Genomic DNA, 25,441 nt, shown 5'->3' on the forward strand with positions numbered 1-25,441 from the left:
TCGTCGCAACCTCTCTCTCCCCTTGTCAATAATTCCGAACACAACTTTTTTCTTTTTCAATCTTTTTATTGGTTTTAACATGTGCAAAATACATGGGTACATCTGGTAATAATAATAATAAAGTAAATAAATATCAAGTTACAAGTATCAAATAACAATGAACAAGGTACATATGAACTCGTGTTATTAAATGGAAAAAAAGGGAAAGTGGAAAAAAAATGTATTTTCCTGAACTAAGAATCAATCCCCACCCTATGAGGGTAATAACTATAGGGTAGTGAAAAAAAGACCAAAAGTAATTGATCTGCAAGTTTTGAAAGTAATTGAGCCAAACACAATTTGATCATGGATCATTGAATCCAAAATTGCATGTTCTGGCTTTCAATTTCAGGTAAAACTGTCAAAGCTCTCTCTCTGCGCAAGTGGAATACGTACCTCTCAAATGTTTCATTTTTCTTTGGTGAGCAGTATCCATCAAACATCTCGATAACCTCGTTGAATTTGCCTTGCTCATCTGGCTTGGCGAAAACAAATGTGTTGTAAACCTCTAGTACTTGAGGTTCCACTATCGTAATTAGCAATGCAATCTTCTGGGCATCCAGTTTCATTTTGCATCCATTGGCTTGAAGATACAGCATGAATCGTTGTTTGAACAACTGCCACTTGTGGTTAACATTCACAGTCCAATTCATAGCATCAGACGGCTTCACACTTTTCATATCTCCTGCTGATATCAACTGATACCCACTGACACCCACTCCTGGTACCATGTGATGATTCTTCTATGGTGATAAAGAAACTTGGATTCTTCTGTATTTCTTATATCAACTCATAATCTCATGGAGCACATCCATTTTGTGCATCTAACCTGAGGAGGAGCCTTCCGTATCCACTCTTTTTGGTGGTCAGGTGGATCACCAACTCCCTGTCACCACAATATTTAATATACGCTGCAAAGCAGTGAATTCTATTAGTACAAGTGCACTAATATTAATCATACATCACCTGGCAGCAGTCACCAAAGAGTTTAGTGTTGTGACAAAGTTTAAACATGAGGAATATTTTTTAAAAATGGCGGCATTGTCGGAATAGCTGAGTGGGGAGCGGAGACACAGTGCTCCTCCGCAGGGTCCAACCATCTGGTCCAAAGGCCGACGGCTCTGTACAAGCCTTAAATGGGCTGTAGAGGAGCTGACAGTGTTTTTATATGAAATCCAGCAACCATGGGGTCTGTGCCAAAGATGGCGGCGCTTGCACTGGCGATGCTCTCGAGGGATTGCAGACTCCTGGTGAGCAATGATCCAGCGCAGGGCACCAGAAATGGGAAAAATCACCACCCACCCCCATCCCACTTTGAGAAGAAGGAGCATTGGAGACTACAGGATGGTGGCCATGGCAGCAGACCAGCGACTGAATGACTCACACAGGCTGCGGTCTATTGGCGATTGGCTCATGGGAACCAAGTTTCAAAATCAGGATTCATGAAGGTGCTGAGGGCAAGAAGGCACCTGAAGGGCCTTGGGCACTAAAAGGTTCCAGATCTTATTGGGTTTGGATCTGGAGCTCAGGTGCCAAAGGATAGAACAGGATTCAGAGGCTGTGGGGGCACAGGAGAGCAACCCAAGGACATTCAGTGACTCTGAAGGGACTCTAGCTTCTTTCTCATCAATACTAATGATGACTGTATTTCTGCCTTATGGCAGGCTGAAGGACATTTTGTGTAATATTACATTTTTTGTTTTATTACATGACAGTAAAAGAATTGAATATAAATTGGTTGTAGTGAAATTGAACTTTAAGATAAAAGGAATTTTTTAAATACATTTCTATTCTTGTTCAAAAATAGTATGTTATTATATTTCATTAGAATTCTCACTAATTAAAAACAACTTTACAACCAAACAGGATCCAAGTGGAACTGCATTTTCTTGATAACCCTGTGCTCCTGGTTTCATACTGTAAGATATGCAAACGTTGTAGCTAAAAAAAGGGAGAAAAGCCCAACTCAGAGTTTGCAGAAACTGACAATTTGTGCACAGAGGGGAACATTCTTGCACATGCCACTTTCCATTAATTGAGAAATTGTACTTGCTCATAGCCAGGGAAGCTCATTAACGAGAGTTGCCCAGGGGAGTGCGTCATATTTGTTTATCAGATCTGTTTAACTTTCTGGCCAATGAATGTAAATTGCATTGACATCATCTGTAATTTCCTTGGGGGTGGAGGGGGGGAAATCAAGTGCTGAGGAACTGGCAAGAAATGTCCCAATGTACTTTTTTCCCCAATCTGATTGAAGATTTGCATAATGTCAACAGCTGATTGGCTGAGGGTCAAGTTCTAAGGGAAGTGACAAAAGCATTAATTGTCATTTCTTTCTCTTCTATTGACTGCTTAACAAACATTAAGAATATTTGTGATATGTGAAGTGAAAAGAAAATAAGCCTCTTAATGAAATGTGCTGTGGCCCCATTTGTTGGGGGGGGGGGGGGCGCTGGGTGGGAAGAGTGTGGAGAGCCCCAGTTGAGAATGGCTGGTCTAGTGTTTTCATTCTTGTAATAATAGATGCTCTATCTCTTTGCACTCTTCCCCCCACCCCCCCAGTAATGTTGGAAAATTTCTGGAAATTGTTATCTTCTCCCATTAAGACAGGAGAAAAATATTTGTTCAAAGTCTCTGCCAATTTCTTGTGATTATTATCAATTTCCTGGTCCATTATTTCTCCTTCTAAACTCTAGTATTCACCTCAGGCCACCCTTAATCATGTTACAGTACAATGCTGTAGTGCATGTTTGATCTGCAGTTACTCTCTTTCTTTGGCTTGGCTTCGCGGACGAAGATTTATGGAGGGGGTAAAAAGTCCACGTCAGCTGCAGGCTCGTTTGTGGCTGACAAGTCCGATGCGGGACAGGCAGACACGATTGCAGCGGTTGCAGGGGAAAATTGGTTGGTTGGGGTTGGGTGTTGGGTTTTTCCTCCTTTGCCTTTTGTCAGTGAGGTGGGCTCTGCGGTCTTCTTCAAAGGAGGTTGCTGCCCGCCAAACTGTGAGGCGCCAAGATGCACGGTTTGAGGCGTTACCAGCCCACTGGCGGTGGTCAATGTGGCAGGCACCAAGAGATTTCTTTAGGCAGTCCTTGTACCTTTTCTTTGGTGCACCTCTGTCACGGTGGCCAGTGGAGAGCTCGCCATATAACACGATCTTGGGAAGGCGATGGTCCTCCATTCTGGAGACGTGACCCATCCAGCGCAGCTGGATCTTCAGCAGCGTGGACTCGATGCTGTCGACCTCTGCCATCTTGAGTACTTCGACGTTAGGGATGTAAGCGCTCCAATGGATGTTGAGGATGGAGCGGAGACAACGCTGGTGGAAGCGTTCTAGGAGCCGTAGGTGGTGCCGGTAGAGGACCCATGATTCGGAGCCGAACAGGAGTGTGGGTATTATTAGTGTAGAAAATTCGCAACCAATTTGTGCACAGCAACTTTCATGGACTGTGGTACAATTACATTCAGATACTTCATAATAATGCTAGTTAAGGGAAAAGTATTGGCAGGTACTTCAAGAATAAATTGCCTGCTTTTTTTAAAAATAATTCACTGGGGAACAGTATAGCACAGTACAGGCCCTCTGCCCTCGATATTGTGCCGATCCATATATTCCTTAAAAAAAATTTGAAACCCTCTTTTTTCTTCCATCCATGGGCCTGTCTAGGAGTCTCTTAAATGCCCCTAAAGTTTCAGCCTCCACCACCATCCCTGGCAAGGCATTCTAGACACCCATAACTCTCTCTGTGTAAAAAATCTTACCCCTGATGTCTCTCTCACTTTTCACTCAGGTCCTGTGGTGTTTGCTATTCCTGCCCTGGGAAATGGGCACTGGCTGTCCACCCCATCTATGCCTCTCATAATCCTTCATTAAGTCTCTTCTCAATTCTATTACTCTCCAAAGAAAAATGTCCAAGCTCTGCTAACCTTGCCCCATAAGACTTGTTTTCCAATCCAGGTAACATCCTGGTAAATCTCCTCTGCACTCTCTCCATAGCTTCCACATCCTTCCTGTGATGAGATGACCAGAACTAAACACAATACCTTAAATGTGGTCTCATACTTTTGCACTCACTCGAAATGACAGATTTAATATCTCATCTAACAGAAAATACTTCTAATAATATGTGCTCTCTCTGGAAGACTCATGTAACATGGAGGAAATATGTAATTTTTTCTTCAGAATTGGTGGGGAGCTGTAATACAGTTAAGCTTATCCCATGCGTGTAAAATAACCAAGAATAGCATTACGTTAATCAGCATATTTGGCTCATTTACTTGTTTTCTTAATTCACAGTCCTTGAAGCCACAGCTCAAGAGACTGGCATTAATTCAGCATTGATCAGGGAATGAAGCTGGATTTTTTTTTAGCCTGCATTGTTTGTTGCTCTTATTGATTGGTCCATGTTTTCTTTTGCGAAAAGTTCATCAATTCTGCCATGAAGATGTGGTCAAGAACTCAGGCTTGCTGAGAAATCTGACCCCTTCTGCAGTTACTACAGTTGATGTAATTGCCATATTAGGATATAATTTTTAAAATTTGGAGCTTTCAGTAATTATTTATGTAATCTTTCTTGAAGAGCAGTTTTGGCATGACACTTTGCTGAAGTATTCAGTGCTGTTGTGCTTCTTTGTCTTCAACAAAACCGAGATAAGCTTATTAAGCAGATTGTTACAGTTATAATTGCAATTTTGTCGGCAGAATTATTTCAGGGCAAAAAATTATTTGCTGCGGTGGTGTGACACAGCTTTTGGGTTGTTTGAATTGGTTTATGTGCAAATGCCTCAGAAGATATGATGAAAGACATAATGTGTAATTGGGAGGGAAGAGGAGAAAAACCTATTTGCTTTCCAATCCATAAGGATTATTTCCAGTGAAGGATTATAAATAAATAACTGATAGGAAATAACAGTGACTGAGACTAGTATTCCCTAGTTCAGAATATGTTGGTTGTGAATTTGGACTAGTTTCTCAACCCAATTCTGGCATCCCGTTGGATCATGGTTAATCTCTTAACTTTTTTCGTCTGACTTGGTTTTGTATTTTTTCATGCCCTTGTTTCACATAATCTATCAATCTGGTTTTAATTATGTTCAATTCTATTAAGCACTCAGAAAGCATGTGGGGGGGGGGAGGCAATAATCCTTCATCATCAAATAAAATCTCAGATGAAAAGCATTGTTTTAATATGAATATGGTGTTTAAAGCACAATGGTAGATAAGACCTCAGCTTCTGATGGAGTTAATCCACTCCATACATATTGATGGCAGAATGGAGAAGGTTTTAGCAAAATAAATGAAAGAAGCATAAATAACTGATTACACATGCATCCACTGGTTTTCTAGTAATTTGTTACCAGTCTTTTATTCAACATTCGGCAATAGGAGAGGTCGCCAGGGGTACTTCCAACTTTAAGTCATTTGAGTGAAGAATCAAGAGACTGAAGATTCTGGAACAAATAAAACAAAGAGTTGGAGGAACTCAGTGGTCCAGGTCGTGTATGTGGAGGTAAAAAGATAGTCTACGTTTTGGGTCAAGATCCTGCATCAGAACTGATGCAGTTGGATTTTTTTGGCTCATCTCAGAGTTCAGATTTATTGTCAGAGTACATGCGTAATATCACATGCAACCCTGAGATTCTTTTTCCTGCAGGCCAAGCAGAATTTATACTTATCGGTAGTGTAAAAAAAATGTATTCAAGAAAAAATACACATACAAAAGAGAGAAATGTAAACAAACTGTACAAAATATCCAATAAAAAATAATGTGCAAAGTGGAGTAAGTGGAATATCTTCTTTTGAAATGAAGTGGAATTACACCTGCACGGTTGTAGATTTCTTTGCCTTATCTCCATCCAATGGTCAAAATTGGAACTGTTTGCACAAGGTTCAGCTCCATTCATTTCTCAGAAAATGAAGCAGTCCATGTTTGAATGCAGCAGGATTATAGAGATGGCATCAGGTATGAACCTTGCCTTTGCTGAGTTCCCAACCGTGAACATCCTGAGATCACCATCGATAAGAAACCTAATAGGCCCAACAAGTTAAATATTAAGTACAAAAACAGGTCAAGGATGACCAGTAGTTGTTATAATCCTAAGCAGTTATGTGAAAAATGCAATTCTGTGAGAAGAGACAGAAAAAGTCTTGGTGAATTCTGTTATGGAATTGTTCTATTGATGACTATGGTCTTGTGTGGACAGATTGAAAATCTAGTTGGGTTATGCCAGAACACAATCTTGCTCTCAATCAAGACCAAGAAACTCACTGTTGATCTTCGGAAGGAGAGGCCAAGGACACACCTGTCGACCTTGATGATACAGAGATGGAGAGGGTTAGAATCTTTACTTGAAACCAGCTCATCGGTGCAACCGTAAAGGCACACCTGAGGAGATTTGGCATGTCATCGAATACTCTATCAAAATTCAGTTAGGTGCACTGTGGAAAGTATAGTGACTGGTTGCGTCACAGACTGGTTTGAAAATTCGAGTGCCTAGAAATCCAGAAGGTAGTAAACATAGCCAGCCCATCACAGGTTCCAAACTTCCAACCATTGTAGTCATCTGTGGAACATCACAAAGAACCCCCATAACCCTAGTCACAACCTTTTATCACTGCTACTTTCAGGCAGAAAATACAGAAACCTGAAACCAAGAACAGTGATCTTGAACCTCCCCTTATTACAAATATCATAGATTGCTCCGACCCCACAAAAAGACTGTCTACGTTACTTTGTCATGCCACTCTTGCACTATGATAACTGAATATCTATTAACTATCTATCCTTTATAGTTATTTATTTTTAATTTAAAGTATACTCTTTTTCATGAAGTTCCTCTTTGGCTGCAGCAAGTAAGAATTTTGGTGCATATGTACATTGTCATTATCAGCTTGTTTATGAAAGAAGGTGGATTTCACAGAAGCAAAAATAACAAAGAATTTCATTGCAACTGCATAGTTAGGTTTCTTTTACACCATGTCAAGAAATTTGATACATCCCACCTTTAATTTGACCCAATGTTAGGCTTGTGGTAACATTTATTATGAGTGGCAATTTATCAGATTTCACAACAGAACAGAATGCCTTTATAAGCACTTAATAAGTACATTAAAATCATTTCTGTTTTCAAATATTTGTAACTGACAGTTCAGACAAGCAGGCTAAAATACAGTAAAATCCCCATTATCCAGAATCCAAACAACTGCCAAATAAATCATGGAAAATAAATAGGTTAAAAATACAATAGTTTAAAATTAGTGCCCTTTGCTAATCACACAACACGCAATCTCAAGCAACCAGCAAGTTTATATCCAGCATCTACCAATCCCCATGGGTGCTGGGGTTGAGGAGTTTACTGTATTTACAAAAATATTGTTGCCTTCCATTTAAAGATTTAAATCTAGTTAGTCAATGCATCACAAATAAAGTCTATGTGAAGAGTGGTATCAACTGCTGAGAACTATTCATTTTCAATTTTTCTCAATATTTTATTTTTAGCAATTAAAAATACGACCATTTTATTATTTTCAGAACTTGTAACACCTCTACAAATTTAAAAATTGAAAGGTGATGATTGTGAATTATTTTATTCACGATTCAAAGGTAAGCAGTCATCTCAGGCTCATCCTTATTTCCTGATCCATGTAGATAGAGTTAATGGATTTTAATAGGAGCAACATTTTGGAAGGCCTCCTGGATCATAGCTGTTGATGGGGAAAATCAGGTGATATTTCTACTTCCAAGCACAGAATAAGATCTAAACACACAATGCTGAAGAAACTCAGCAGGTCAAACATTGTACTTTATGCAGGCAATGCTCGGGTTGAAAACATCCAATTTAAGAACAACCTGTAGCTACGAACCGACAAGCTGGCTGGAAGGAGAAAGATGTCTACTTTTGGTTCACGCAGAGCTCGTTTCCATTGGCTCGATGCCAGTGATATAGTAATGTTACACTTTAGTAATGGAGTATATTACTCACATCAGTGGTGCTCAGCTTCCCTCATTGGAGTATAAGCAGGTGTCAAAAGATGGAGAAAGATCGATCGTCAGGCAGATGGTGATGCGTATCCGCCGCTAGGCTACGTCACACATGGCCTGAGCAAAGCAGCAGGCAGTTGAGGGGATGAGCAGACAGATGGAAGGGAGGGAGGGAAGGTAGGAGGGGGAGAAGAAGAAGCAGCAGGATACACTATCACGACATTTCCAGAACCGTCACGGCTCAGCGTGGGGCCATCACTCAGCCCCACAAAATGGTCACTGCTCAACTCAGCAAAATGGTGGGAGGGGAAAGGGAGGGAGGGGGGAGAGAGAAGGGAGGGAGGGGGGAGAGAGAAGGGAGAGGTAGGGGGAGAGAAGGAATTGAGGGGGGGAGGGGGAAGGGAGCAAAGGAGCCAGGTGTGAAGTTCAGAATTCGAACGTACAGTACTGTATTATTGCTTTGACTATTATTATGCTCTTATTATTTTTAAGATTGTAATATATTGGAAAGTGTTCTATGCATGTAAAGGTAAAATATATACTATATACTAAGATAAACATTTGACTAACTGGCACAAAATATGTACTGGTTGTTAAAGAGAGACCTAGGTAACGGAACTCATATTTAACCCGGGACAGTCTGCAGCAAAGATAAAGGTATATAACCAATTATTTGGGCCTGAGCCCTTCATCAAGGTATCAAAATCTAGACAGGCATCTGAATAAAATGCCTAAATTTTGCTCATACTTTGATGAAAGGCTTAGGCCTGAAATGTCATTTACATTAAATTATCTTTGCTATGTAAAGTATGCCTTTTGACCTACTGAGTTTTTACTTCATTCACGGCATCAGCAGACTTTTGTGTTTTACTACAATATAAGAACTCTCCATTGGAAGTGTATGTATGCTCAATCTCAGCTGCATTGCTTTTAAGTCGTCCCTAGATGCTCTGCTCAAGCAAGAATGCACAAGAAATAATTCTGATCAAAGTGCTGTGGCCAATTGGAAAAAGTAGAAGTACTCAGGGGGGAACTAACAGGGCAAAAGTGGGATTAGAACTGTTGCAAAAAGGCAATCTGAAATTTAAATTCAATCTTTTATCATAAATTATTTTAAAATTACAATACATCCACAAAAATTGATATATTAATCTATCAACACCTGGCACAATCTAGCTTCATCTATCCTATGGGTCAAATAACGAGATGAATTGTGTATGGTGTTCTAGAATATGGGTCACACCTCAATAGCCTCTTCAAAGTGGGAATATTGTGCCTTTATTGAGCCATGCTGTTCTGTGTAAAAGGTACGAACACAGAATGGGGGGGGGGGTGGGGTGTCACTGCAGTTCCGCCTTTAAGCCGGCACCAGAGGCAGTCGAAGTGCTGAATCGCATTATGCCGGCATTGTTTGGTTCAATGTAAACAAGCAATGCCGGCTTAATGCCGGGTCTTCGCTATGGCACTATTGCAGGATCTCTGTGTAACAAAGCTTCTTGATTAGAAGTGTGATCATTGCTTTGCTTTAGAGGACAAAGTTTAAAAGGCATACATTTCTTCTAAATTTCTATGAAATAAATATCATTCTCTTATAAAATTGTTTGGAACCTGAACAATAGAATAGGTGTGGACGGTTTTCCAACTAAATGGCTACTATTTTTTTCCTCCAGGATCATTTTCTCTTTGAAATGCTCGGTGAATTGTCAACTTGCACTTTCTCTCTTTCAGGTTCATTCAGGAGATTGAAGTGGCAATGTGGTCAGGCTCTGGGAAGCAATGTCCTTTGCGAGAGTTTCTCACCATGTACATCAAGAACTTCTTCCTCAATCAGGTTCACCTGGATGTTAACAAGGAGATTGAGGCTGCAACAAAAGTCGCTGATCCATTAAAAGTGCTGGCCAGCGCTGATACAATGAAAGTGTTGGGAGTACAACGGCCCCTCCTTCAGGTAGGAGCTTGCTAATGCATACCTAAAACCTTCATGCAAATACTTGTATTTTGCACACTGCTTACGTATACAAAACTTGGATATCTGACATACTTTGGATGAGGCTGGACATTTAAAGTTCACACATTTACTCTGTTCTCACAATTAACCAACCTGTCCTCATAATGAATGGTAATTTATGAAAGAACATCCATTGACCTGATACTATTGTGGCCTCACAAGTGGCATTTGGAGCCATAAACACAAATTCCAAAGTGTTCAGCAGCAGGTATGATATTGTGATTCAGCAAATTCCCTTCACAAAGACACAGATACCTGTCACCAGGTGGTAATGCTTTTTTAATTAAGTGGCCTCCAATCACATTCTTGAATGTGAGCTCAGGCTTTTTCCATTTTCTTTTAAAATTCAAGATTAATTTACTGTTGAGTATTAAAAACAGTGCAATATTACAGGTAATTTGCATTCATCTGCCATAAGGCAGACAGATTCGCCGTTGGCAGAAACTGCCTGAAGCGCTTACAGTCAGAAGCAAAAGAGAGCCCCTCAAAACCACCGAGTGTCTGTGGATTCACCTCCAGTGGTCCCATAACCCATGCAGCCACACAGAGTCCAGTCCAAACCATTACCAGCCCGAGCTCCAGATCCAAATATCCAACACAATCGGGAAACCTTCAGTGCCCTCGGCACCCTCTCGCATCCCAGTTCTAATACCTGGTACCCCTTCAGGCAGTCTCGAGCCAGTCTCCAGCTATTCACCACCTGGTGGGAATCCCTCAACTGCAGACACCAGCAGCCCACAGCCTGTGCATGTTCCTCATCTCGAGTCGGCAACAGCCCGAGGCCTGTGTGTTCTTCAGCCACAGAACCCCTCACTGGCCCGGTGCCGATTTCACCATCAACATGGATTGTCTCTTCCGCTTTTCCTTCTCAAACAGGAGTTGTTCTCCCCATTGCTTTGTGGCTTGTATTAGGCATGCATTACTAAGTGAAATAGGACAAAAGACTTGCTCTTTTGGCTGTAAAACTGACAACTCTCACTGGCTATCAATTAATAAATTCACCTTTTTACTTTGCTCTCGAAAGATAATATTTACAACGGGGAAGGGACCTGCTATCCTTGCCCCATGTGACCTTTATGTGCCTTCAAACCACTCTTGCAATGACTCTTAACTGCATCAAATAAGGGGCAGTCATGCATGGACAATGAATGCCGACTTACCAACAACATTCACACACTGAAAGTGAATTTTCCCTAATGTGTAATGTTAAATATCAAACTCTTTTATTTGTACAAAAAACCACCAGATGTTTGATATTAAAATTAGAGCAGAATTATTCTTACATATTGATCCTCGGTATCTGGATGTGGCTAGCAAGAGTACTGCTTATTGTCCATATATGGCTGAGCTTGAGAGTATGGAGATGGACCTTTTCTTTAAATTATAAGCTACAAGGTGAAGGTAATCCTCGAAAAGACTTCAACAAGGGACTTTGACACAGCAATCGCTGAATATTTCAAATCGAAAAATAAATCCAAGTCAGAACTCTGTGCAACTGGGAGATGATGATGTTTTTGCGTACCTTCTATTCCTGCTCTTCCAAGTGACGCAGGCAAATTGCCTCCTACTGCTCTTATTTCTTACATTCTCAAGGAAGGATTTGAAATAGATAAATGGAAAAAAAAGTAATTTTCCATTTGTTAGCAAGAGCAACTGATAATAGAAGCTGAATAAATCATATAAAGAATTCACGAGAATGTTTGAACATGGAGTTTGTCATAATCAGAATTATTCGATATGAAAATGAGTTGCCGGGGTAATGGGGGTTAGATACAGAGGGCTGAGAGAGGGATAATATGGTATATAAACACCATTATGAAAGTTTCAGGCTGAATTGTGTAACTGCTGCAAATGCAGTGAAATACATGATTTTGAAAAAATGCTTGAGTATAAATTTTAATAAATTAATAATAAATTTTGAGATCTGGCAAGGTAACATGCGCCCGTGCCGCCCAAATAGACCAATTGACCTACAAACTCCGTGCACCTTCGAAGGGTACGAGGACGCTGTAGCATCCGAAGGAAACCCAGGTGGACATGGCGAAAATGTACAAACTCCTTGGAGTCCGTGCAGGTCACTGGTGCTTCAATTGCATTATACTGACCACTACATTAGCGATGTTGCCTTGGGAAAATGCAAGGAATAGAGGGGCGTGTATGATGTGCTAGCAAGAGTTTTAATTTACTTTGGGCATGGTGTTTGGTGCTGTTCTCATGGGCCAAAGAGTTTGTTGCTGTGCTGCACTGTTCTATGGAAGGACAGAAGGGAGTTTTTTTTTAACTCGGGGCTTCTGGAAATATATTGAGTACCTGAATTTCTGGATCTTTCCAAAACTTGAGAATCTCTGAGCACAACACTGAATAATTGAGATCCTAGCTGGTTGGGCTAAACAGCTACTTTCCATGTTGTAGTTTCATGTTCCACTCTGATGGGATAACGTTCTGTTTTATATGAGTTATCCGCCACCGCGACAAAGACATACTGAATTCAAAGGTGTGTTGTAATTGTACTGTTGTGGTTCAGATCATGAGAAATGAAAGTTTCAAACAAAAGAATTCCTATCTTTAGTGGCATTTCTCATCTCTTGACAACTGACTCACATTTAAGTTGCTCTGATATTGGCTATATGCTTGCTGGTGCTTCCAGCTTCCAACACATAATAGCACTAAAGTCAGTTGGCAGTTGCTTATAAAATACTGACTGGCTCAACTATTTTAAGGCTGTTGCAACTGAGCTCAGCACCATTCTTAATGGCATCCAATGCTTGCAAAAATATTGCCGTTGTTTAGAAATCTAAAAAAGAAAAATGTTGCAATCACTGAGCATCTGTGATGAGGGAACAGGAACATGCAGAATCTTCAATGAAAACTGGAATTCACATTTGGATAATTTTCAGAAAAAGTCAGTTCACATATACTCAACTCACAGAAGTTTAATTAAACAGGAAATCACGTTTTCCACCATTCATTGCTAAAATTGTTGCAGCTATTTGCGATTGCCAGTTAAAACAAACATAAAGAGTGCTTTGCAGCTAGTTAAATCTTCTGTTGAACACCTTCTAGTCTGTCTACAGATCAATTTTTAAGGAAAAATAAGTGACACAATTGTTGCTCCAATTGAGAAGCATTCGATTACACAGACCATTTCAGAGCTCATTGAACTGTTTCCAATTCAGTCTCCTATTGATCCATTGCATTAAATTTCAATAAAGCAACCAGTTGCATCATCTTTTCTACACCTGTTTGAATTCTGGGAGGTATGAATCTCCAAGTTGGTGGTTTATTTCTAATCATAAATTAGCTCTCAGATTTGGCATAGAATCATCACCAAAATTCCATGAACTATTCTGTAGCCTGAAACAAGAAAATAGATCTTGCATTATGATCGCATTAACATGCTCTTGGAGCACTGAAATCCACTCAAATTGGTCATAGGCCATCATCAGCCCCTGCCAATATACCAGAGCAACCTGGCTTATTCATGAATGATTAAAGTATGATGCTGGAGAAACTGAGTACTTTATCTTCTTCTTCTTTGGCTTGGCTTCGCGGACGTGGTATGTCCACGTCTGTTGCAGGCTCGTTGGTGACTGACAAGTCCGATGCAGAACAGGCAGGAACGGTTGCAGGGTTGCAAGGGAAAATTGGTTGGTTGGTACTTTATGTAGCAAAGATAAAGATACATAATCAATGTTTCGGGCTTGAGCCCTTCATCAACCTTGATGAAGGGTTCAAGCCCAAAACATTGGTTATGTTGTCGCGAGGTTGCTTCAGGTGGGTTATAGTTCTCGGTTATAGCCCTAAGGCTGTAGCTTGAATTCACAGGAGAAGAAAGACATACACACACCAGTAGAGTGTATTCAACACTGAGCTTATTCAGTGGCAGCTCTGCCTTTTATAGTCAGCTCAGCTGCGTCACCACGGGGTGTGGCTTGTGCGGCTGTTACCTCAGATGCCCCGATTGGGCCCCCTGCAATGCACCGGTGGTGATGGGCCAGTTTCACTGCTCTGCCGGCGGCCTATGGAAATGGGCGTTTCAGCCCATGTGATGCTTTGCCAGCCACGTTCAACGGCCATTTCCTGCGTCGGCCTGAGGCACAGGCTGCAGGCAGTTACATAGAGTACACTGTTTGACCTGCTGAGTTTCTTCAGTACAGGCACACGATCCTTTATCCGGAACCCTTGGGGGACAGTGTTCCGAATTTCAGATTTTTCCGGATTTTGGAAAGCCCACCTGATTGTGCTGCCATATCCACCCCCACCCCTTTCCAGTCATCCGGCCATCTCCCCCAAACCGCCGTCCCCTCGCCAGCCGGACGCCTCCCCCCGATCGCGGTCCCTCGGCCGCCCGGCTGTCTCCCCTGACCGCGGTCCCTCGGCCGCCTCCCCCGAGCGCCGGTCCCTCGCCACCTGGACGCCTCCCCCCCGACCCCGGTCCCTCGGCCGCCCGGCTGTCTCCCCTGACCGCGGTCCCTCGGCCGCCTCCCCCAAGCGCCGGTCCCTCGCCACCTGGATGCCTCCCCCCGACCGCGGTCCCTCGGCCGCCTCCCCCGAGCTTTCTGGATAAAGAATCATGTGTTTTTACTTCACTTCACAGTTTCAGGTTTTCCTATTATTCGTGAATGATATGACTGAGTTCTAACAGGGCAACTTGTTTCAGATGATTTGGGACAGACATGAAGGAAATTAATTTCAGAAATGTCGAGAGAGTGTTTACCCTTGATTTTACTGTGATCCAGTAGCTTTATAAATTGTGCTGAGTTTTTTTTTAATTAATATATGTAGATTTTGGGAAGTGGCTGTAATTTCAGCTGATTGCCAATGTCTGTTGGTCAGATCACATGGAACTTAAACAAGTTTTAATGAAAGAAACTTGCAAAAGTGGTCACCACTAAAGCATGCTCACTTACATTGAGCAAGAATACTGAATGAAAGAATCAGCTTCCTTGTGAGATTTCTCACCTTCACAGAAGAAGCTGTGTTTTCAGATAGCTTAATTTTTCCCACTCACATCAAGAAAACACTGAGAGCAATGAATACAACGAAGGTTCTGGACCAGCCTTCATTCTGGCTGTTGTAACTGAAGGCCTACAGTCTTATTGCTAAACTCCTCCAGAACAATTAAATCGTAGAAAATTGCACACATATGTTCAAAAAAGACAAAACAGTTAATCCTATTCAGCTAATTAATGCCTAATTGGTTTTCTCTGAGCTGTTAACCAAGAGATGTAGGGTGATGAGGTGAGAGTGTGTGTAGGATACACTCTACTGGTGTGTGTCAAGTGTGAGGAACACTCCAATCATTGAATTTTGAACCTTGCACAAAGGATGTTGGATCCACTTGATGGAGGTTAATCATCCCATCCCCAGTATACCATGCAGCAAGTCCTAGAATTAGTGTTTTTTCAGTCTAAGATCCACTTGGCTTCTGTTCTAACATGTGTTAGGTCTGCTTTGTTCATGAATGAGTGAGACAAACACCAGACTGAGTCGAAATCAGGGTTCTTTGTTCTTTATTACCGGATTGTAACACTTGCGACTAACCATGTTAGTCGGAGAATGCATTCTGCCGTTATCAGCAAAATGGTGATTTTTTTATACCCTTGGATACATGCTTAGAACATCATCATATCATTACTTGTCCAATGACTAAAACTGTTGCTATCCTTTCCCTGCTAGCTTCCTGCCTCTCAATCCATCAATGTCTCTCTTATCTTGTAAGTACAAGGATGCATTCACATCTTGTTACAGCCCTGCACATTCCCATCTCATGATGTTTTACCTAACAGGAGTACAAGGACACCTCCCCTTCTTGTTACAGCCCTGCACAGGGTAATTCCTTACACATTCCCATCTCATGATGTTTTACCTTACACATGCCACGGCCTACTAGTGGCAATGACTGAGCAATATTTTTCAACTCAAAAACAGATCAGTAAGAAACACATCTTTATCTAATTTAAACTATTTTATTTAACATTTTTAAAGACACACATGGAAACGCGTTGCAGCCCACCAGTGGGACATAGCCCACTGTTGAGGTCCACTGTCACCTAGGTAGAGTAAAATTGGAAGGATTATGGACATTTTATATTTTAGCTTTATCTGAAGTTATTGCCTTTGTGAATAAAAGCCACAACCTGAAGTGAAAATGTGGATATGAAAGTAAGAGGCCACTAGAGCAGTTAAAGTAGGTTCTGATCCAACATGGTCTGGTTTGTAAGTGATAATTAGTCTGGATAATAGGAAAGTGATACTTCAAATTTCTATTCTGGATTAATTCTGACAGTTACAACTCTCTGTGAAACATTACTTAATGTGTAATTCATGCCATTTAGTTGCTGATTTATTCTTATGCAGTTGAAGTACTTGGACAGAAGTCGCAGATAGCATTTATCATTTATTTAAAGTACTGTTCTTAAGATTGCTTTATTGGCCTGCTATGTAAAACTACCACCTTGTGCAAGCATGTCATTATCAGGTTTGATCACTAATTGCTGTGTTGGATAATGGTTCTGAGACATGTGGACTTGAGTAGGTATTTCACAGACAGGACAGTTGCTTGCAGAAATTACAACTGTTCTCCTGCACCCAGAACTCCCATCTGAGGAAGAAGAGCAAGAAATATCAACCAGGTTCTTCCCAACTTTGGTAACCTATGTGGCAAGGAGTGCACATATTGACCAGATCATCCATATTTTAATGATGTTGATTCAGCATTAATATTTTAGCCAGGATATCAAGGTTAATTGTCATGGGACCTTCTACATTCTCTGGGGAGAATAGCTCGATTTAATGGCTGACCTGAAAAATGAATAATTATTTCTATTTCATTCCTGATTTTTTTTTAAATAAACTGGCTCAAGTTTCATTGCTCAATCAACACCATTAAAATACAGATGATCTGGTCAATATGTGCACCCTTTGCCACTTAGGTTACCAAAGTTAAGAGCTTGCTGTATGCAAATTGCCTGCTACAATACAAAGCTCAAGAGTGGCAGTATTTCAAAGTTCAGATTTACTGTCAGAGTGCATACAAGCTGTCACCTACAACCCTGAGATTCATTTTCCTGCTGGCCAGGCAGAATTTCTACTGAATGGTAGCGCATAAAATATTGTGGTCAAAAAGAGCTTTATGCCTGCCAGAGGATTTTTTTTCTTCATTTATCACATCTACATTTATTGATGATTCTTTTGGCCAGCTGGTGTGGAGGTTTACTTCCTCATGTTTGTTGTTCACGTCTTGCTACAGCAAGTTCTCGAAAGCGGTGAGATGTGCAGCAGTCATCAATTCAACAAGTACTGGACTGGTAAAAGTTGGAAAGTGGCCCATGCAGCCAGGCTTTGCCCTGCTGTTTTCCGTGGATGCTTTTCATCCACTTGTTCCTCTCCTCCAGTTTTCTGACTGATTATTTTAATTAGAGCCGTGCTTCTGACAGGCTGGCTGAGCAAGACACAGATTGAGACCATAAATCTTTATTATTTTCTTAAGCCTGCATGCTTGCGAAAGGAGTGGAGAGAGGTATGCACCTGTCAATGCAGATTGACAGACAGAATCTGTCTGTACCTTTGCTATCCAAATGACCCACTCAGTTTCTTAAACGATGAAATGAAGCAGTGGATGTTATATTCATGCTGCACAGAGATTTCAGGGTGGGAGGAGTATCTTTTTCATTCCTTATCTGAATGCATAGATTTATTTTGCAGCACTGTTGTACCATGAATTCATATCCTGAAATGCCAGGAAACCTGTGTGAGTGAATCTGATTTGGCTGTGGTGATAAAAATGCAAGAAACCCAGTTTGTCGTTGCCACAATTAATTTTATTACTTTGATTTTTCTGTGTTTTCTGAGAATTTTAATTCCAAAAAGGTGCTCGAGGGTGACCAATTCTTTTCCAATACCTGGATAACGCACAAAACTAAAATTTTCACTGTATAAATTAAACTCTGAACCCTGAAGTTGCCTTTCTTGTCGTCAGTCTGTAGAGCTAAGAGCCACCAAAGTTCCTTGTACATAACTCACCTCCTGCTATTGCAATAAAAGATGGGCACGGATTGAGGTTCAGTCTGGAAACTCTGGTCGAGTAAACTGTGCAAGACTCAGTGTTCCTTGAGCCCTGGGTCAGTGAGATTGTCCAGGAACATTATTCTCTGTAAAATATTGTCAAGTAAGAACATTTGCTTGAAAAATGCATGCAAAATTAAAATGGATGGAAATGAACCTTTTGAATGAGCTAAAGTGTTGGACTTCAAAATAGCAAGGTGGGGATGTCTGCTTTTATAAGTTGTACTCTTCACGGGTCAGTTGACTTGATTAACTTTGGCATTATGATTGTAAACTCAGTTTTTCAACAATCTTAAATCTGTTGATAGTGTAAACCTTGAAAACAACTCACAATTAAACTCATGGTCTCAAGATCAGAGTTACTCTAGAAGTACTTGTACTGTTGCCAATATTTAAAGAATTCGAGCTAATTTTGGACAATGTGCTAGCTTTTATATGTTACATGAGTCTTTTTAGTTCATCCCAACCCATCAAAATGCCTGCAATCTTCTCTGCAGTCCCAAGATTGTTCTTCTTTCCAGCAATCTACCACGGCTGGCTTTCAGCGTATCCCCACCACTAGCACCTCCAACACTGAACAATAATCTCTGAAATAGAAACAGAAACGGACTTTTGATGAAAGGCCAACAACCTCAACAGAGGCTGACTGATTTGCTATTCCGGAATAGGCTCAAACCATCTCTGTTACTGAATGTTTCCAGAGTATCTTTGATACTCGTGGCATTCAATATTTCTGGATCACCCTGGGATCCGTTGAAAGTACATTTTTGGATTATTATCAATGTTAAAATTAATTTCTAAAGTTTAAATTCTCTCACTCTAATTTATTCAGTCACGCACAGATTTTCAATTATTTCAGTAGCCTTACTATTATTCAAACAAGCCAATCTGGCTGGAGAAACATTTCCTACACTATAAGCTGAGGAATCCGAGGAAGTTTGTGCTGTCCTCCTGGATTCCACAAGGACTCCACTGGAGTGGCACAGGTATCCCTCAACTGGAATTCTGCTGAGCAGAAGGTGATGCTACAGCTTTTACTCAGGAATAACTCAGTGGTGGCTTTTCCTGCTGGCAGATCTATGTAAATCTCCGTGGAAGATCAGCCCAATTCTTGCATTCCTTTCTCCCTTGACTTACGAATGTTCGTTTTAAAATGACATCAGCTATCATAAAGCTTCCTTCAAATACAGCATGACTACTCAAGGGCAATTCATCATGAGGGCAAATTTGATTTTAGTTCATTCATAGCAACTAAAGACTGAAAAGAGTCAAAATTAAAAATACTTACCAGGCCATTTACAATAAGAAAGAGGATTGATTTTGTCGATCAAGGGAACTATTCAAAGACCTGATCGTATAATCAAAAGCTTTTAGCTCTTTTGCCACCTGAGCTCTCTGAACAGCTCTCTTCACTCCTGTAGGGCAATGTTCTATGTAGTCATTAGGAGAAGTTCCATTAAAATAGGCACTCTCTTTGGATTCGATATGTACATCACACAAAAAAGCAACTCTGCTTCAAGCTTTAGTATAACTTTCTTAATTGCATCTGATCAGACCAATTTTGAATCTGTTAATTTGTTTCCCAGTTCTTTCCATATTGGTCTAAGACTGACACCGTCACATTAGAGCAGACAGCACCTGTGGAAAGAAGCAGAGTTCACATTTATTTCAGTTTAAAGGTTTAGAGGAGAAATGGATAAGGTAGATTAATGAAGGTGGTGAAAGAGAGAGAAACAAACAAAGAAATATATAAAAGCTGTGAAATTCAGATCAGAGCTTTAAATGAAACCTGAAATCAAAAGGAGAATGCTGGAAATGCCCGGAAGATCAAGCAATGTCCAATGAGAGGGGAGAAAAAACAGAATTAATGTTATTGATGGATTACTTTACAGCAAAAATGACCAGTTCTGACGCAAATGGGAAAAAAATGAATTAACTGGAATTTTTGATTTTAATATTGAATCCCAGTCAAAATGCCTAGATAGAAGACAAATTGGTATTCTTTAAGCTTATATTTGAATAATGACAGACCAGAGTGGGAATAGGACAAAGAATTAAAGTGACGGGCAATTGGAAACCCATTGTCAGTTCTGGGGGGTGAACAGAGGGTCTCTGCAAAGTGTTCAGCCCATCTGTGATTTCTCCAATATAACAGAGTCCACACTTTGAACACCAAACTTAATACTCTACATTAGAAGAAATGAAAGTGAATTTCTTCATCACCTGGAAGGATTGATTTGTCCCTTTTGAAAGGATGAGGTAAAAGGACAAATGTGGTGTCTGTGGCATGAGAAATGTTACTGAACTGTCCTCTGCCACCCTGGCCAGGGCACCTAATTGTAATTACAGTCCAATACGCCTGCTCAATTACACAATTGTGAGAAGATTCAGAGAGACCTACCTGTAGCTGCCAAAGTGAACATTGGAGTTTTGTTTATTTTTACTATACCTTTCTACTTCTATACCATTTTAAAATTCTTCATTTAGGGAATTCAGAGGGGAGAATAAAATCAAGAATAAGTCATAACCTTATTGATTGGAGAACAGGTTCAAATAGGCATTTTGTCTGTATGTCCTCCAATTTCTTATTTTCTAAATATTTTTACCAAGTTTTTGGCTATCTATGATAAACATGCCATTAAGATGTTTTATGTTACTGCTGGGTTTTGAAGATAGGTTGCTGTGTTTTTTATTGTATCCATACTTAACAATTTGTCAGAGAATCCCATTTCATTGATGCTTCTGTAAAAATGCTTGGTGTCCAAATATGCAGAAATTCAGGTAATGCTTTTTTTCGGTTCCCATCACCTTTAAAATTGAAAGCACATATGTTTTAATTATAATTTTTCTTTTGGTCTTTAAACATTCCAGAATATTCTTTAAGTGCTGCCGATTGTTTATGTCAAACTTTACCTGTTTCATCTCTGTCTTGAAAGCAAAACAACACAAAACCTCCAGCAGAAGCTGCTGAATGGTCAATGATGTGGATGGTCAATGATTTGGATGGTCAATGATTTGGATGGTCAATGATTTGGATGGCCAATGATTTGGATGGCCAATGATTTGGATGGCCAATGATTTGGATGGCCAATGATTTGGATGGCCAATGATTTGGATGGCCAATGATTTGGGTGGCCAATGATTTGGGTGGCCAATGATTTGGGTGGCCAATGATTTGGATGGCCAATGATTTGGGTGGCCAATGATTTGGGTGGCCAATGATTTGGGTGGCCAATGATTTGGGTGGCCAATGATTTGGGTGGCCAATGATTTGGATGGCCAATGATTTGGATGGCCAATGATTTGGGTGGCCAATGATTTGGGTGGCCAATGATTTGGGTGGCCAATGATTTGGGTGGCCAATGATTTGGGTGGCCAATGATTTGGATGGCCAATGATTTGGATGGCCAATGATTTGGATGGTCAAATAGCTCTCAACCATCTCTCTCTGTTTGTCCCACATTCTAAATCAATAAAAGAGATAACCTGACTACTTTAGAAATGGAAATAAATGCCCTGTTGGTATTTACATGTTCATTTGAGAGGATTTTTTTTTCTCTGTTAGAACCATGTTTTTTCCAAGTTATCTCACATCAAAAAAACCTATTCTAATCAATAATAGTGAGTGAAAATCAAGTCAAGTCAAATTTATTGTCCTACAACCCAATGGAACATCGTCCTCCGGTCCTCAGTCCTTTGGTCATTCAGCATTCTCATTGCCCGTGGAAAGAAGCTATTCCTCAGGTGGGTTGTGCTGGGTGTGATACTCCTGTATCTCTTTCCCGACGGGAGCAGCCGAAAGATGCTGTGTACAGGGTGGAGGCATGTTTGTCGTAGCAGTTATTGCAATGCTGTTGCAATGCCGACAACTGGGGAGTTTGTACATTCTCCCTATGTCTGCATGGGTTTCATTCAGGTGCTCTGGTTTCCTCCAACCCTTTCAAAATGTACAGGAGTTGTAGGTCAATTGAGTCTAATTGGGTGGCAAGGGCTCGTGGGCTGGAAAGGCCTTTTACTGTGCTGTATGTCTAAAAACAAACAAACCTATATTTTAATATCTAAATTGATATGACAGATGTCATGGGGAACTAGCTAACCCACGCATGAGCTGCAGTTTAGTCTGTAACCTAGAGCAGAAACCATATCTGATGTTGTTGTCTACTCCAGACCCAACATAGCAAACTATATATTTCATAATTTAAAAAAAAATTAGACGTACTGCACGAACCCCGGTTGCCCAATTACACCCAATTGACCTACAACCCTCGTTATGTTTTGAACTGTGGGAGGAAACCGGAGCACCTGGGGAAAACTCATGCAGATATGGGGAGAATGTTAAAAACTCCTTACAGACAGTGCTGGATTCTAACCCCATTCGCTGGCGCTGTAACTACATTCCACCAACTGCTATGAATAATGATTTGCTCATTCAGCAGATGTTGAGGACTGAACTTGATATGGTTTTGGTTTTTGTTTAAAGTTGGCTAAAATTGACAATCAAATTAAAGAACAATACACAAAGGTGCTGGAGAAATTCAGCAGATCACACAGCATCCAGAGGAAATAAAAAGAAGTAACTAAAGATTTTTTTAAATTCCCTCACTTCCCACAGAGGTTTGTTCTCTCACTTTTTTAGCTGAGACCAAGCTTAAAACTTGACTGTTTCAAAATCAAAATGATTATCCTGCCTGGGTGTCAAATGTTATCTGCTGTCGACAATATGACCTTGACTAATCCTGGGCAACTCTGCACACATGCCATCATTTGTAAGAATTCTGAAAGGTTTGAAAAGGAGAAAATCTTCTGATAACGAGCAATCACATTCTTTGAGAAATGAAGTTCAATTGTTTGTAGAGTTAATTTTAGGCAAATGAGTGCTGACATGATTTTGTAGGATTTTTGAGATGAAGAAATATCTCACCTCTCTGAAGTGTAATTAGGCTCATTTGTCAAGTACTAATTTAAGAATTATCACATAAAACTTGTACACGAACATGTTATCGAAGATAGCCTAATTAAGGTTGAACATTCAAACCCAATAAATGCAGATTTTACTGCCTTCAAGTAGAAAGCAATTTCCTTAAATTTCTCTTTGAGTTTCATATAATGGTAACACAACTTTTGAATTTGGAACAGTTTGACAATTTCAATTATTGTGCAATTTACTAGCAGTGCACATATTTATTATCTTTGTATTCTCTTTCTCTTCCTAACAAATGCCAATGCTCACAAATTAACCTCTGCCCAATATTAATTTCAATAAGCCCATTTTTCTCATCAATTCCACGGTATTCTTGATGCTTTTAACAAATGGTTCACAACAAAGCCGAGCAAGTGAATGCCAGGAAAGATTTGTGTTAATTTGTGGAAAATTGTGTTAGAATCTCTTAATGTTTTTTTCTCTGGGGAATTGTCGTGTTCTCTTTTCATATTGAAATTGGAAGATGTACGCACAAAATCTTTTGAATTTGTTAAAATTTGCTACCTGCAAAGGTTTTAAACATGCCTTTCCCCAAGTGAAGATCGTGTGCGACCAGGAGGGAACCTATGGATGGATGTGCCCACTGCCTTTGTTCTTGTTGGTAGCGTTCAGGGTATGGGAACTACTGTTGAAGTGCCAACACCAGTATCTGAAATATATTTGTAGATAATACTTATGAAAGCCACTGCACAGCAGTGAAGAATTGTTTAGGATGGTGATTGGACTACCAGTCTAACAGCCTGCTTGATTTGTAGCCCAATCATCACTTGAAACAGTTCTTCGTTGGATGCTTCCTACTGAGTGTGGTTGGAGATGAACTCATCCACACAAGTGAAGAGTCATTCATCATGCTCCTGATTTGTGCGTTATTTAAGAAGATTTAGGGGAGTGGTGAGATGAGTCATTCACTATATGATATCCAACAATCCAACTGCTCTTCTCATTGTGGCATTTCTAGCATTATTCCATTTGGGTTTCTGGTCAGTGGGGAAGTCCAGAATGTAATGTGACAATGGTAATTCCCTTTCATGTCAAGGCTATGTTTTGGAGAAGATCATCACTGATAATTATTTCATGCCATTTATCAGCCTATACCTGAAAAATGACTGAGGTCTTTCTGCATTCAGGACTAGGTAGTAAAACACGAAAGACTACAAATGCTGTGATTGTAGTCAAAATACAGGGATGCTGGAGGATCTCAGCCGGTCAGGTTCATTTGCTAAGTAGTTGCAAATGGAATTGAACATTGTGCAATGATCAATGAATATTCCTACTTCTTATTCTGAAACAGCTGAAGATGGATTGGCCTAATACACTGCCCTGAACAATTCTGACAACCCAACCCAGTGATGTCTTGGGGCCGGGTTGATTCATTTCCACTGCATTCAACCATCTTCCTTTATTCATGATATCATTCCATCCATTGGGATCTTTTCCCCTTGACATTGATAAAATCAAGTTTTACCCAGGCTTTTTTTTGGTCAAATACTTTATTGAAGACACCTCTGGAATTCAGCAGTTTGATTCCTGTTTGGAGCAAGGCTCTGATGAGGTCTCTAGTGGAGTGGTTGGCAAACTCCCAACTGGGAACCAGTAAGCAGGTTATTGGTGGGTAAATGTCACTTCAATGCACTGCCAGTGACCCCTACAGTCATTCTGCTGATGGTTGAGAATTGCATGCTCAATTATGAACTGGATTGAATTTGGCCTGCCTATTGTGAATGGGATATAAATTACATTTTAAATTTCATACAGCACGGTAACAGGCCCTTCAGCTTATGAGCTCGTGCCACCCAATTACACCCAATTGACCTACAACTCCAATCTGTTTTGAAGGGTGGGAGGAAACTAGAGGACCCGGAGGAAACTCACACAGACACAGGGTGAACGTACAGACTCCTTACAGACAGCACGGGATTCGAACGACGGTCGCTGGTGCTGGAATAGTGTTACAATAGCCACTATGTTAACCATGTCACCTATTATGTGAAGTTTCAAAGAGAAAGTGCTGGGACTCTTTTATTTGACACTTTGAGATAAAAGATGGGAAGAAAGGATTGTTCAGATGCTCTTCTAGCTGGGCAATTGTTCTGAAATTGTGTATCAGAAGCATGCTTTTTCCTCAGTTTATTGTTTTACATTGGGTAAATTTCAGTGGCTGGTGAAAATTATGCATTGAACTGTCCTTTTTAGATGAGAAATAAATAGATTAACAGTTGCAAAGAGGGTTATTAATCTTTTGTGCAAACGTGTGAAGAAACTGGAACTTAAATGAAGCTCGTTTTATTGTCACTTATAGAGGATGAAGTCTTCGGTGGAAAACTAAGGAGGAGTATGGTCATTCACAGCCACAGTTTGTTTAAA

General features: G+C 40.4%; 1 protein-coding gene across 2 annotated transcripts in view; it reads left to right on the plus strand.

Moving 5' to 3' along the window:
* The window catches only part of exoc4 (exocyst complex component 4), a 325,936-nt gene that overhangs the window by 185,966 nt on the left and 114,529 nt on the right, over positions 1-25,441 (plus strand). For both annotated transcript variants that reach the window (XM_069907798.1, XM_069907797.1), the window contains exon 10: positions 9,750-9,969. In XM_069907798.1, the coding sequence (XP_069763899.1) occupies positions 9,750-9,969 (220 nt within the window). The remainder of the gene's footprint in view (positions 1-9,749; positions 9,970-25,441) is intronic.

Source organism: Narcine bancroftii, chromosome 13 (assembly GCF_036971445.1).
Source record: "Narcine bancroftii isolate sNarBan1 chromosome 13, sNarBan1.hap1, whole genome shotgun sequence".
Classification (NCBI taxonomy): Eukaryota; Metazoa; Chordata; class Chondrichthyes; order Torpediniformes; family Narcinidae; genus Narcine; species Narcine bancroftii.